This window comes from Echinops telfairi, unplaced genomic scaffold, assembly GCF_000313985.2.
Source record: "Echinops telfairi isolate 266 unplaced genomic scaffold, ASM31398v2 ScPeMD7_28;HRSCAF=97, whole genome shotgun sequence".
Lineage (NCBI taxonomy): Eukaryota > Metazoa > Chordata > Mammalia > Afrosoricida > Tenrecidae > Echinops > Echinops telfairi.
In genome coordinates, this window is record NW_022103925.1 from 3549958 (window position 1) to 3564672 (window position 14715).

The window sequence follows — 14715 nt, forward strand, 5'->3', positions numbered from 1 at the left end:
TCCACCCTGCCCCTTACTCTTCCTGTCATTGTTCTCCCTGCAGGGCTGGACGAGTGGCTCCGTGGGTCATGCTTGGACTGCTAACCAGGAGGCCGGCAGTTCCAAACCACCAGCCACTGTGAGGGAAAAATGAGGCTTTTAAAAAAATTTAAATGAGGCTTTCTTGCTCCAGAAAAGAGGGGCAGTCTTGGAAACCCACAGGGCTGCTGTGCCCCGTCCTTTGGGGTTGCTGAGTTGGTACCAACTTGGGTGGGAGTGAGTTTTGAAAAGGACCTGCCCTGGGGGCCAGTGGAGGCAGACACCAGGCCCCGCCCATCTGGCCACCACACTGACTGGGCTCTTCCCTCCTGTAGGCTGGGCGCCCAGGCTCCTGGGCCAAGGCGGGTGCAGCTCTCCGACTGCTTTAAGACGAAGCAGGCATGGTGCTGGGGCAGGGGGCCTTCTCTGTGTGGCCTTGAGCCCAAGGTGGCCTTGTACAGCCAGAGGCCGGTGCCCTTTCTGGCGACTCCCCCGAGGCCAGGGTCTAGTCCAGTGTTTCCCAGCGGGGGTGACAGCACCCCTGGGGGATGCTGGGGTGATCTGGGAGGCCGCAGAAGCAGACAAGCTACCTACTGTGCAGGGTGGTGGGCTGTAGGGGAAACATTTCTCGTGGCCAAGGAGTTGCTGAGCGCCCCCCCCCCCCCAATTGGGACGGTCGGCCCAGTCCATTTGGGAAGCTGTGGCCTAGCCGCACAGGAGCCTTGTTTGGGGCTTCCCCAGAGGGGCCCCCTCGCTCGCCCTTGCCCAGCAAGCCTGTTGGGCTTCTGCAGAGTGCAGGCACCTTGGCCTGTCCCCGGGAGTCCCCCAGACCAGGTGTCCCCAAAGAAGCCTCTCTGACCTCTGGCAGCCTTCTCGTCCCCCACCTGACCCTTCTCGTCCACCAGGGACCAGCATGGTGGTGGCCAGGCCCTGATCTCCCACCTTGCAGAGCCCCTCCGTAACCTGACGGGCCACCCCAGCTACTCCGAGTGTAGGTGTCAGCTCCACCTGTGGCCTGTCCTCGTGCCACTGAGTGGTCTGTCTCAAATCACCCTCTGCTCCTGAGGCCCGCCTGGCCCCACAGTGAGGTCCAGTCTCCTCCTACCCTGCCCACACGGCCATGGCTGCCCTCTCAGCAGACACAGCCTCTCCACCTACCACCCGCGCAAGTAACACTGACCCTTCCAGACCACCTGGGGCAGGGGCGTTTATTGGCAAAGCGGTTAGTTTTGTTTGGGGGCACTTTTCAGAGGACCCAGCGGTGGTCACTGGAAAGCAGGGGTAAGGGTGATGGACCGTCCAGGGGTTCTGGATCACGCTCATCTGGCTGTGGGGACGTAGCTGGCTGGTGCCAGAATGGCACTGATTGTCCCACATCATCATGGTGTGAATGAGCATGGGCCTCAGCCTGGGTCAGTGACGCCAGGAGCCCCAGGGGCCATGGAGGGTGCGAGAGCCCACACCCTGTGCCCCTGCGATGTAAGGAGGAAGAGGAGGAAGATAACAAGGTAGGGTGGCAGACTCACCCCCCACCCTGGAAGCCCCCAGTGCCGGGACCCCTTCCTGGGCTTTTCTGTGGAGGGCCGTCAGGAAACACAGTCAATCCGAGTGTGGCCCGTGGGGACCTGGCAAGGGCGGGGTGTGGAGCCTGCAGCGCTGGGGCCCACCGAGTGGCATGTGACAGCACCACAGGAAGCTGGTGGGTCAGGCTGAGCCCCCACCTGCCGCCCACACCCCTCTCCCTCGCGGCTTCTGAGTCTCTGATGTGTCCCCACACCTCTTGCCTCCTCGGGTGGCATGGGTTTGAGTTGACACCTGGCACGGGACCAGTGCCTATCGGGCTGGGTGCTGTGTCTGTCACCAAGTGCCAGGTGGGCAGGGCGGGATAGGGGGGACATTGGGCCTGGGCCTAGGCCTGGACTGGGTGGCCCCTGGAAGCCCCGCCTCTGCTGTGGGGGCCATGGGTTCTGTTCCAGTGTGAGGGTGGGACTGTGACCCGTAGGCAGTGCACGTTCCTTGGCAGCGGGCGTGTGGCTCCTGGCTGTGGAGGCACGCCCACCTGACACATTCTGTCCTCTCAGGCTCCTGATGCTGCAGGGGGTGGGCCTGGGCCTGGATGGCATGGCAGCGAGGGACAGGCCCTGAGACTGGCAGGCCAGGCCCCCTGGCCCCACTGTGTCCGCATAGACCTTGTCCCCTCCTCCCCTGGACGGCTGGCCAGTGAAAGCCCCTGGCCCAAGGGGAGGGTCCTGGGGGCCTGGAACATTCTCTGGGTGTGGCCACTGGGCTCTGGTCCATGGGTCTGGGTGACATCTGCATGCTGCTGCCGCTCCTCCTGTGAGTTTTTAAACCACGTCCTGCTGGGTTTAACTAGTTCCCACACCCCACTGGGCAACCACAGCCCACCTGGACCCTCAGGTCCTCCCAGACCCTCCCCATGGGCTGGGCAGGCCTGGGCCATGGCTGGTGCATGTGCACGGGGTGCTTGGGGCTGTTGAGGATGAGAACGGCATCTGCACAGGCTGTCAGGGGCCCCACATCCCTCCCCCCAGCCCCCCAACCCGCCACCAGGAACTCTCCTTTCCCTGCAGGCTGGTGATTCATCACGGGGCCACGCAGCACTCCCGGGCCCTGCTCCAGCCTCCATCCACGCAGCTCCCCCAGCCCTCCTCCGTCTCCATCCACGCAGCCCCCAGCCTCTGTTGCTCGGGGTGCTGTTTCCACTCTAGCTCTGCCCGAAGGCACTCAGCTCTGTGCTGCCGCCCCTGCCATGGTTCTGACCGCAGTCTCTTAAAGGGGGCTCCTCTCTCCCTGGACATCTGCTGGGACTGCTCACGGGAGGGGACTTCAGAGCGCTGTAACAGTCAACTGTCTCTCCTTCCATTTGCCCCGGCTCTTAGAGGTGGCCCATCACGTAAACCACACCCTCTGCCTGCCTGGCGGCCGATTCTGACTCTCCCAGGTCCTGGGCAGGGTTGCGGCAGCAGACAGCCCGGCCTTTGTCCCGAAGCGCTGGTGGCAGGTGTGACCCTCCCACCTCTTGGGCAGCGGCTCATCCTGTCCCGAGGGGCTGCTCGTCAAAGCACAGGAAGTGGCCGGCCCCAGAGCTGGACCCCAGACAGACCCATCCCATCAGATGGTTGGACACACCCTTTTTGCATAGCAATCCCTGTGCGGCTGCGGCCCAGCCGAGTTAGAACCCAGGTCCAGAAGGGCTGTCCCCAGGAGGAGCCCACAGCCCTGGCTGGGCGGCAGAGCTGGCGCCTGCCGTTCTCATGGGGGTCTGGTGTGCGCAGCCGAGGGGCCTGAGGGTGGTCCCGGCCTTGCGGGACAGCCCGTTAGTGTTTACCTGGACGTGATGGTGGGGGTCCTAGGGCCGTGAACCCAGGGGGGTATGCCCCTGCACAGCAGCCCTGACTGCATGCCTGTGGTCACTCCCCGCTGGGCCAGGCCCCGAGTTCCAGGTAGGTCCGAGGCTAGGCAGCCTGGTGGCCAGTAGCTGGGGTGGTCACTGCTGCCGCTGCGTGGTGTGGCAACGGGGCTTCGGCCAGGCAGGCTGGCAGGCGCAGTGAGTGAGTTTGCATTTGTGAGTTCTCTGTGCGGACCCCGGCGGTGTTTTAATGTGTCTCTTGTGCTTGATTTTTAGTCAAAGTGTGACCCCGTCCCGGCGTCACGGGCGCGGTGGATCAGAGGCGTAAGAGCTTTGGTTCGAGGACAAGTGAGGACATGGAGCTCAGGAGCCAGTGACAGGACGCTGTGGTGCCCGAGAGCCCGGAGGACAGAGCGTTTGGAAGGTCGAATTCATGGTCGCGGAAGCCGAGCACATTGTAGGAAATGGCAGGTTGGTGCTGGGGAGCGGATGGAGGCCGGCTGCCTGTGGTGCAGCCGCGTGTCCTGGAGAGCCCGGCCCGGGGCAGCACTGCCCAGCCAGAGGCCAGCAGTCACACTCGCCAAGGGTGCTGCCCCTTGGGACACCCAAGGGGGCTGCTGACCAAGCTCGGGCAATGGGTCCTTCTCTTGGGAGCCCCGTGAGGGTGCAAGGCCAGTTGGGGAGAGTCTTAGCGGTCAGTGAGGGCTCCCCGGGCCCTTCCCCAGTGCGTGCATGTGTGCGGGAGCGACCTGGCAGTGACATCCAGCTGAGTGAGCGTGTCCGCTCACAGGGACCACATCCTGAGTACAGCAGCTGGGGTGCCGCCCAGCCCCAGGGCATGCCGCCCATCACACGGTTCCCCGTGCAAACCCACTGCTGCATCCACAGTCAGTCCATCCCACCAAGGGTCCTCTTGTTTTGCAGCCCCCCCAACACACACACACACACACACTTTATGAAGTGTGATGTCCCTCTTCGAGACTACTGGTTATTCCGATAACAAGTTCACGTGGGGAGAGCTGGGGGCCCCACCGCCCGTGGCCTGGGCAAGCAGCCAGCAGGCTGCCCGTGTACTTCTGTCGAGACGCCTTGTCCTGGGAGAGGGCCAGGGCGGGGCTGAGCTAAGGCCAGTCAGATGAGGCCGGGTCCCGGGGTCCACAGGCTCCGGCAGGCTACAGGCATTAGCTGGGGAGGGGGTGGGTGACCGTGGGTCCTTTGGAGGCTGTGCTGGTGAGGGCCAGGCTGCAGGCTCAGTTGGCGGAGGGGGAGGGTGGACGTGGGTCCCCGCCGCAGACACAGTTGGGGGCATGATGGTGGGTCCCGATCTCTGTTATGTTGTCCTTCTGTCCATCCATGTGCTCAGCGGCTGAGAATGTGCAGAGGGAGGCAGCCAGCCTGCAGTGAGGTAGCAAGGACTGGCCCCAGGCAGGCAGCTAGCTGCTGGGGAGGCTGGTCGCCTGGCTGAGATGTGACCCAGAGTCCACCCCGGGGGTGGCTCCATGACCTCCTGGCCTAGCAGGCATCTGGGGCAACTGCGATGGGTGGGCAGGAGGCAGTGGGTGGCAGGGGCCGGGCTCCAAACAGGTGCCTCGGGGCACCGCCCTCTCTGTAAGTCTTCTCCGCTCGGGGCTTGGGCTCCTGGCGCCCTGTTTTGCCCGCCCCCAGGCAGGCCACGTGGTCATCAGGGCCATGCTGTCACCTATCACCGGTTGGGTCTCCAAACCCCAAACCAAACCCATTGCCACCCAGTCGATGCCGCCTCGCAGCCACCCTGGAGGACGGGGTAGGCCTGCCCCACGGTCCCGGGAGTAGAACGCCCGTGTGTGTCTCTCTCTCTCCGTCTTAGTGACTGGTGGGCCCCAGCTGCGGCCTCCGGGTTAGCCAGCCACAGCACGCTGCACCCGGGGGGTTCCTGTCTCCATCGGGGATCTGCTCAGCCCGAAGCTGCAGTGCCGCCTGGAGCCCAGAGCCGGGCTCTGCCCTCATGAAGCCGCGGGCAGCTCGGGTGGGATCTGGGGGCCCATTGCACAGGAACTCGCTGGCTGTGGAGTGACCCGGCATCAGGGCCTCTTAGCAGTGTCTTGCCGACATGCGTGCGTGGGGGGAGGGGGCCTCAGAGCAGTCGCCCCGGCATTGTGAGGGCCCGGCGTGGGGGGGAGGGTCTGCGAGCAGCTTCCCGCTCACGGAGACGTGAGGTAGTCAGAGTGACAGGTGTTGCTTCCTTCCGATCTGGGGTGTCAGCGGGGGTCCTGCATGCGGCGGTAGAGAGGTGCCTTCCCGTCCTGTCTCCTGGCCCTGAGCTGTGGCCACGGCAGCGCGGCTCTCCATTTGTCCTGTGACCTGCTTGCTGCTGTCCCCTCTGGCCTTGGATACAAGGGGCCCAGCCCGAGATGCCCACAGGCCCTCCCAACCCCCCTGTCCTCAGTCAGTGCCAGCTCCCTGTGACCCTGCGTGGAGTCTCCTCTGGGAGTCCTTGCTGGGTGGACAGTCTCACCCACCCCACTGCAGAGGCCAGGGGGGTTTGAGCTGCCGACCTTGCCATTGGAGCCAAGGGTTCTAGCCGCTCACTGCTGTGGGCTGGTCCCCGACTCACTGTGACCGCAGGCCGGGGGCTGGGACCCTTAGGGTTTCTGGAAGTACACCGCCCGCCTCGCCTCTGGGTCTGTGCTTGGGAGCTGCGCTGGAGGCTGTGCAGCCCCACGGCACAGTAGCACCGAGGAAGGTGGGCGGCGCCTGCCCCTTGGGGAGCACACAGGCTGTAGGTGCCCCGGGAACCAGTTGGCTGTTGTCACCGCCCTCGCCGACCTGTGGCCGTGGGCCCCTGGGAGGGTTTGTGAGAGGCTCTGCTGCTACCGAGGGGCTGCCGGAACCCTTTCCTGCTGTCATCATCTCAGACTCCCCGGCCTGCGGGCAGAACACACCATCGCCGTCAGACCCAGGCGCCTGGCAGAAAGGATGTCAGGACTGTGCCCTTGCAGCCCCTTGAGGCCGCCCAGTGCCAGCCCCCCACCCTTCTCCACAGCCCACAACCCCAGCCCGTCAGCCTGGCCTGCTTACCTTTGGAGGACAGGGGTCTGGCTGTAGGACCACCCCCCACCATCCTGTAATTCCTGTGGTCAGAGACCACCATCCGGAGGTCCGCTCATGGGCCAGGTGAGCGGCAGGGGCACGGGGCTGCGCAGGGGCTGAGTGACCCATCCTGTCATTGCAGGCGTCCGACCCCCGATCATGAACGGACCCCTGCACCCACGGCCCCTGGTGGCGCTTCTGGACGGCCGAGACTGCACCGTGGAGATGCCCATCCTGAAGGACGTGGCCACCGTGGCCTTCTGTGACGCCCAGTCCACCCAGGAGATCCACGAGAAGGTGAGGGTGCCCCAGCCTGAGCCTGTGCCCCGTTCCCTGCCGCCAGGCTTCCTCCCCCATAGAGTGGACCCTCCCTCCTCTCGTGCTGTGCAGGGCGAGGTTGGCGTGGCTGTGGTGAGCTGTGCTGCTAGTCCCCTGGTTGGCACTGCTCACTGCCATGGCCTTCTACCCCGACCCTGCCCTGGGAGCTTGGTGCCGAAGGCCCTCAGCATCTGAGCCGCCCCGGGGCTCTCCCGACGGATGCAGACTGCGCCGTGGCTGCTTTCCCGCATCCCTAAGAGCGAGCTGTCTGCTGCACTGACTGTAGGAAGGAAAGGCACCGAGAACAGCCGGACTCGAGAGAGGCGGGGTCTGGGCCTGGTTATTCTCCTGAGGGAGGGGCCTGAGGGGTTGAGCTGGGCTTTGGGTTGGAGGGGTGTCCGGGGTGGTCCCCCTCTGAGAGGGTGTGGCTGGCTCAGGGTGAGACAGCCAAGGGCACCTTGAGAGGGACCAGCATGCTCTCACCGTCCCCAGCCAGTTAACCAACACCTGCGCCAAGCTGGCATCGGGTCACAGGCCACCCTGGGTCCCTGCGCCCTGGCCCCTGGCAGATGGAAAGTCCTGTGTGCAGGCAGTCCCTCTCACAGATGGTTCCCAGGGGCGGCAAAGCGTCTGCCACACGGCCAGGGGCATCTGCGAAACAGGCAGCAGAAATAAGAGCCAACAGAAGCAGAGCCCCCGACGCCCCGGGTGTTGGAAGATTCTCACGGACTGGGGAGTAGGAACGGGACTGAGCCGGGCGTTCCACAAGGGCACTGAGCGCTCCGGGAAGGTGGAGCGGTGGAGGTGAGCAGCACTCCAGCCTGGCGGGGCCCGGGCCCGAGGGCACGCAGCGGAGGTGAGCAGCACTCCAGCCTGGCGGTGCCTGGGCCCGAGGGGACGCAGCGGTGAGTGCCGCGGGCTTCCCTGTGGCCTCCACCTCAGCCTTGGAGCCGCAGAAGCAGCGCCGGAGATGCCGGCAGCAGGTACAGACTGCGCCTGCGCCCAGAGCGCGGTGACGGCAACCGCAGGCAGACTCCATCACCCCACAGGGCAGCCAGGCTCAGCGGGCCACCTGGCCCCTGAGTAGAATGAGGCACGTGTCTCCCCACTTCTGTGGTGTCAGGTGGCTTCTGCTGTCCTGAGACGAGGCCCTTCCACAGGGTCAGTGCAGAACACGGGCCAGGGTTGGGTGCGGGCCCGGACCTCACCCACCCAGGCAGGGGCCTCACGGTGCCCTTCCCTCCTGTTGGGCTCAGGAGGAGGCCCAGTGGACAGTCAGGACTCTGACTGCTGTCCAGGGACAGTGAGACTGTCACCTCCTCACCAGTGACAAGGACCTCTCCTTAGTTCTCATCGAAGGTCACATGGGGAACCTGGGCTTCTGCTTCCTGACGTGGGGAGATTCCAGAGGCCAGGTCTTGGCACGCAAACCGGCCCCGTGCAGCGACGACGGAGACAGGCTGCGGCGTTCCTTAACTGCCAACGCTGAGCCTCGTGGCCCGGCCACGCGGACTCGCAGACACGCACTCCCATCCCACCCCAGCCAGCACCACTCACTTCTGACAGCCATTCCCAGGCGTCCCTTGTGAATGCTTGGAGAGTGGACCTTTCAACCGCTGTCACTCACAAACGCAGGGTAACGATACCCAGAAGAAGCTGTTACGGGCAATGTGTCCCTGTCCCCGCCCCCCACCCCCGCCCCGGGCGGTGGGAAAGCAGCTAAAGCAGAAGGCGCCGTGCGTGCGATCCGGGACCCGGGAATCATGCTCCAAGGTCACAGTTCTCATGGCAGGGACCAGGAAGACCTCAGACGAGTGGATACAGAGCCAGTCCACAGGTGCCAACCTTGAGATGACAAAGACATAACCGGTTTCCAGGCAGCCAGCAGGGACGGCCGGAAAGTCTCCGCAGAGACGGGGGCGCGGTGAAGACACAAGAGCGGAGACAGGACGGACTCCACGCGCAGCAGAGCGCAGCGGCTCACTGCAACAAGGCAGCAATCGAGCTCGGGGGTCAAGAGACATCAGCAATTGGGGAGACCGAGCCACAGGATGCCTGAGGGGGCCTTCAGGGTCACCAGAGATCGGGTACGTGTGTCCCAGAAGGACCGGAAAGTCCCTGAAGCAGTAACGGCCACCCACTCCTTCCTGCCCCCCAATTTGTCAAGAGACACAAGCCTACAGATTTCTGAAGGTGAGCGAGCCCCAAACAGAAGAAACCCACCGAGACGCATCATAGCTACACTTCCAAAAACTCTCGAACCCGCGGAGCGAAACACCGGCTGGCTGGTCCTCCGTCGTCGTGGTTACACCCATTGCTGCAACCACTGTGCCACCCATCCTGTTCTAGGGTCTTGCTCTGGGACCTTCTGACTTGACCACACATGGTGTCCTTCTCCAGGGACTGCTGCCGACGCGGAGAACCAAAGCGCCCCGCCAGGAGTATTCGGACGCACCTGCCCTGACGTACACGTGCTCGCGCTGGGGCCGTGTGCCTCGTTCTTGGCCAGCGCCGTGATCCCAGGGCCTCCATCCTCCCATCTTCCTTTTCCATGCTCCAGCTTTCCTGGGCACCCACCCGGAGGGGTCAGAAACAGCCTGGCTCGAGTCAGGCGCGCCTTGGTCTTCAAAGTGGACCCTTGTCTTCTACGCTTCAAAGCGCGCTCCCGCTGCAGGTTTTGACTTCCTGGTCGCTTGGTTCTGCGCGCAGCGAAGCCCTCGGCAGGCCGGCCGCACCTTGGTCCAGGGGAAGCCCTCGGCAGGCCGGCCGCACCTTGGTCCAGGGGAAGCCCTCGGCAGGCCGGCCGCACCTTGGTCCAGGGGAAGCCCTCGGCAGGCCGGCCGCACCTTGGTCCAGGGGAAGCCCTCGGCAGGCCGGCCGCACCTTGGTCCAGGGGAAGCCCTCGGCAGGCCGGCCGCACCTTGGTCCAGGGGAAGCCCTCGGCAGGCCGGCCGCACCTTGGTCCAGGGACGACGCTTCCTGCCCTCTTCGTGCTCAGCGGTGATTCACACCGAGGCCGTGGTCTTTGATTCTCGTCAGCAGGGCTTCGAGCGCTCGCTCCGAGCAGGCCAGCGTGTGCTCTGTCCTCTGGTATCACGATGGGCCCCAGCGGACCCGCTGCCTCCAGGGAAATGACAGGGAGAGGGGCAGAAGCGGTCCCAGAGGTAGACCCCCTCTTCTGTACACCCACCTGAGTTTTGACAGATGGTTTGCAAAAATAAAAGCACCCAGTGGAGGAGAGAGGTAGCCTCTTCCGCAAACGGTGCTGGACCAGCCGCAGGATCAACAGGCCTGCCGTTAACGGCCAGAGGCCTCAGAAGTAGAACCGGAAACGCTCACACCTTCAGAGACCTGGACGCCCCACCCAGGTGGGGCGAGACCTTTAGAGTAAGCTCCAGGAGACGGCGACTGGCTCTAAGGCGCACCGAGCCCTCTGATACACAATTCCTGACGGGAAACGGTGTCAGCGGTACTGTATCAAAACCAGACACGTCCGTTCTGCCACAGTGCGCCTCGCCGGAGGGCAGAAAGATGGGCAATTCCTGGGCCGCAGCACTTGGGAACCAAGTGCCAACTTGACCAAGCACCGGTGGCGTCTCGAGTCTACGAGGAAGTCTCAGAACCCAATGGGGAAAAAGCAAACAGTCCAGTAGGAATGGCTCCCCGAGGGGATGCTGGGACAGCTTGAGAGCGGCACCCATCCCGTCTCGCTGGCTCTTGGGGAGACCGAGTGCCTGCAGTGCCCTCAGCGGGGGCCGGAGTCCAGGAGGAGCCAAGTGCTGTGTAAAAGGAGCAGCAGTCAGTCTGGATAACAAGACCCACGTCAGCGCTCGGGGTGCTTGGAGCAGCCCCTTCTGTGGTAGCCCAGCCTGGAGACCACCCAGGTGCCCTTCAGCGAGGGCGCAAGCAGAACGGGGCTGGCTGTCCTCGGGTGGGAATTACGCCGAGTCGAGCAGACCTCCCGTGGCTCCCTGGGCTAATGCTCTCAGAGTGACATGGTGACAGAGGTGGAGGACCGACAGGCTTGGCCGGCAGGAAGCAGGTCTGGCCAAGGGGCAGCAGGGGGACCCCAGCAGGCGTGGCCAGCACGTGCCCTGGTGGAGAGGCCGGGCGGGAGACGGTCCACGGTCCCGACAGGAGAGCTCCGTGGAAACTCCCCGAATTCAAGGAGCGTGAAGTGCCGGGAGGAACCCTGCTGAGAACAGAGACAGAGGCAACAGGAGGGGCAGGTTGAGGGTCAGAGGAGGAAGGGCCCTGGGAGGTGCCGGAGGAGGAAGAAGCCCCGCCCCTGCATGGGTCTGGGGCCCAGGTCAGGGAGGAATTGAGCCCGTTGTGCCTCGTTTCGCTCCCTGCCGGAAACCAGACCCGGAGAAGCTGGCAGGAGTGGCAGGCGGAGGGGAAGGAGGAGATCGGGATACGTGCTCTCCGACTGAGACCGCCCCATGTGCTCGCGTGTGCAGACAACACCAGCACAGACAGGATGTCCAGAGAAGGCAGGGAGTCAGCGTGTCCCCGTAGACCGAGAAGGCACACCTTACACCTGACCCTGTGGGTGGAGGAGGAGCCCGCTGGGTGCGCGTCACTCGTGCCGTGTGGCCCTGCCCCGGCGCAGCCTCTGCTCTCTGAGCCTTCAGCTGGACCGTCCAGCGGGAGCTGTCCCCAGCGGTGCTCCTGTGGGCCTTCCAGGACCGGTGCATCTGTGTTTGACTTCCACTCCTACCTCAGAGCACGGTGGCTTGTGGCCCGCTTTTCAGAGTGTCGGCGCTGCCGTGCGCCCCCAGGAGAGCATTTGGTGTTCCGGGGATCCATGTCGTCAGCAGCCCGTGGTGACGCCCGTGTGCGCGCCGTGCTGCCTGTGGGATGGGGAAGACTGCTGATGCGATGAGCACCCTTCTTCACGCGGGGGCTGGTCCCGGTGGCCCGCCCACTCACGCTGGTTCCTAAGGGGTCCCACTTCTCCGGCAGGTTCGGTCCCACACGTGAACGGCCCCCGAGTGGCTTTGTAGCTGGTAGAAATCACGGTGTCTCGGGCGCCTTGGGCCCCGCCTTCTCGCCCAGCACTCTTTGCGGTGGTTGCACATGTGTGCGTCCCCCAGTTTACCTAACGTCGGTTCCTCGTGTTAGAAACCCATTCCTCCGGGGTCGTCTGTCTGTCCCGAGTCTGGATGCTCTGCCGAAACTGTGCACCTTGGGTCACCCTAGGGGTGACATCGCTCCCCACCCCACAGCGACACGCAGGCCAGTGCCGAGGATCAGAGGTGTCTAGGATGTCGCCTCCCTTGGGTCCCTGGCCAGTGCTCCTGCATCGGGAGACACCGTGCGTCGGGCAGATCCACGACACAAAGCCTGCTGACACATTGAAACGCCTGTGACCGTTGACACTGAGTGCGAGAGTCCGAAGAAGAACCGGTGCGTGGATGACGGTGCTGGAGGAGACGACTGAGTGTGGCGGGCTGCCAAGAGGACAAACCGGTCTGTCTTGGGAGAGAGGAGTACCGCCAGAGTGCTCCCGAGAGGCCGGGATGCCCAGACTTGGGCTGTGTTGTCAGCGTCACCCCGTGCCTGGAGAAGGAGGCCCTGCGGGGTGAGGTGGAGGGACAGCAAGAAAGAGGAAGGCCCTGGACACGGTGGCTGCCACCAGGGGCTCTGGCGTGGGGACCTTGGTGAGGGCGGCACAGGACCAGGCTGGGCTGCGTTCTGTTCTGGACGGGGTCGTGGTGAGTTGGCACCTCCCCACAGCACCAGCCCCGTGAGCTTCTGCGGCTGTCTGTGAGTCGCAGGGCAGTGGGCATCCCTGCAGCACAAACTCTGGGCCCGTTCTCTGAGGAGCACCCTCTGTGCTGGCTGAGCCGGACCGGGGACTCAAGGCAGCCAGAACTCAGTGTCACTAACCTGCGCCTCCCCCGGGCCTTGAAATCGGATTTCTTGGGATCCAAGTCAGGTGGCTGGCTTGACTTCATGCGGCAGTTCGGCTGCGTGCTGCCTCCGTTGTGGTGAGAGCCACCGGGCAGGAGATGTGGCCCAGGGCCACACGTGCCCGTGGCAAGGTCTGGGCCCGGAGTCCGGAGCAGGGTACACGTCCTACTGCTGCTGACTCGGAATGCGGTGGCTTCAGGCTTCCCCCCCCTTCACCCCAACCCCCCCCCCCAAACCCCCCCCCCCAGGCTGGTTGGTGAAGGGGCTGCTAAGGACGCCTGCCACCAGGGGCCTGGGGGGTAGGGACTCTTCCTGGGGTCTTGGTAACCTCTCCCTGGTTCTGGTTTCTGTGTAGCCTCTCTCTAGGCCGGCAGCGCCTCCCTGGGCCACCCAAGGCCTTGCCCCAGGACCCGCATGGCGTCTCCTGGCACCTGGGCTGGTTTGGGGGGCCAGGCAGCAGGCCCCTTGCCCTCCGCCCAGCTGAGAGCCGTGGACCTGGCGGTGCCCCGGGATGGGGCCGCCCTGACGCCATGCTTGTCCCTGGCGCATGCAGGTCCTGAACGAGGCCGTGGGGGCCCTGATGTACCACACCATCACGCTGACGCGGGAGGACCTGGAGAAGTTCAAAGCGCTCCGCATCATCGTGCGCATCGGCAGCGGCTTCGACAACATTGACATCAAGTCGGCGGGGGACCTAGGTAGGAGGGCCTTCCGGGGCTTCTCTGCGCCGGCCGTCCGGGCCACCGTGGGGCTGCTCTGTGCTGTGACCAGGTGGGGGCTGGCCCCTCCACTTGATCCCCTTCCATGTCACAGGGCCAGGCCCACTTTCCAACCCGCACCGAGCAGGCCCGGGGGCTCGAGGGCTGGGGTTCTGCCAGAGCCTTCACAGCCACACAAGCGTGCCATTATGTGGTGCACATGCCGAGACCAGCGTTTGGTGAAGCCGTGTGCTCTGCGTGTCCTCCTCACCCGGCGCACGCCCAGCTCAGTAGGGGATGTCACACACCTGCCTGTCCCAGCGCCTGTGGTGGGGAAGCCACATCCACCCCGGCTCTGGTTCCTCCAGGACTGGCTTCCGGGGCTAGAGAATCCGTGGAGCTGTGTCTGGGGGTGCCCGGCAGTCAACGCCCCTCACCCCCACCCCATTCCTCTGCCAGCCACCCTGGTAGCCTGCCTGACCTCACCTGTGGGGTGGGGTGTCCACCCTATCCCCTGCCTAGAGCTCTTGGTGCCCCCTTCGGACCCTGTTCTCGCTCCCGTGGAATCACCCCGCGCTGCCAGGCCTGGGCCCTCACACTTGGCTTCGTGAGGAAGCCAGTTGTTTCTGGAAGTGAGGGCAGCCTCTGCCCCGCCCCTCCACATAAGACCCCCGCCCCCCAGTCAGCCCCTGCTCCCTCCATGCCAGACCCCAGCCCTCCACATCAAACTCCCTGCCCCCCAGTCAGCCCTAACTCCTCTGTGTCAGCCCCTGCTCCCTCCATGCCAGACCCCAGCCCTCTGGCAGGTACAGCCCGTCCATCTCAGACCCCAGCCCTCTGGCAGGTACAGCCCGTCCATCTCAGACCCCAGCCCTCTGGCAGGTACAGCCCGTCCATCTCAGACCCCAGTCCTCTGGCAGGTACAGCCCGTCCATCTCAGACCCCCACCCCGCAGTCAGCCCCTGCTCCCTCCATGCCAGACCCCAGCCCTCTGGCAGGTGCAGCCCGTCCATCTCAGACCCCAGTCCTTCTGGCAGGTGCAGCCCGTCCACCTCAGACCCTGAACCTCTAGGATGGACTGCCTCTGCGTCAGATCCTACCTGTGCAGTCCCTGCTCCTCGGGGCCAGACCCCGCTCTGTCTGTCAGCCCCTCCTTGAGGTCCTGCTCAATCAGCCCTCGTCGTGTCAGGTCCCTGCCCGGTGCCAGACCCCCCACTCCGCCACACCCTGTCCCGCTGGGTCAGTCCTCACTGTCCACCCAGGAGCAGAGCGGCCTGCCACGTCTCAGAGACTGCCAGCAGGCAGTGTGAGTGGCACCGTCCAGAC

The 14715-nt window shown here is 64.7% G+C and overlaps 1 protein-coding gene across 1 annotated transcript in view; it reads left to right on the plus strand.

Annotated features, from left to right (window-relative positions):
- The window catches only part of CTBP1 (C-terminal binding protein 1), a 36876-nt gene that overhangs the window by 11340 nt on the left and 10821 nt on the right, over positions 1-14715 (plus strand). Inside the window, exons 2-4 of the mRNA XM_045289511.1 lie at positions 3665-3859; positions 6600-6754; positions 13245-13389. Coding sequence (XP_045145446.1) covers positions 3853-3859; positions 6600-6754; positions 13245-13389 — 307 coding nt within the window. The 5' untranslated portion in view covers positions 3665-3852. The remainder of the gene's footprint in view (positions 1-3664; positions 3860-6599; positions 6755-13244; positions 13390-14715) is intronic.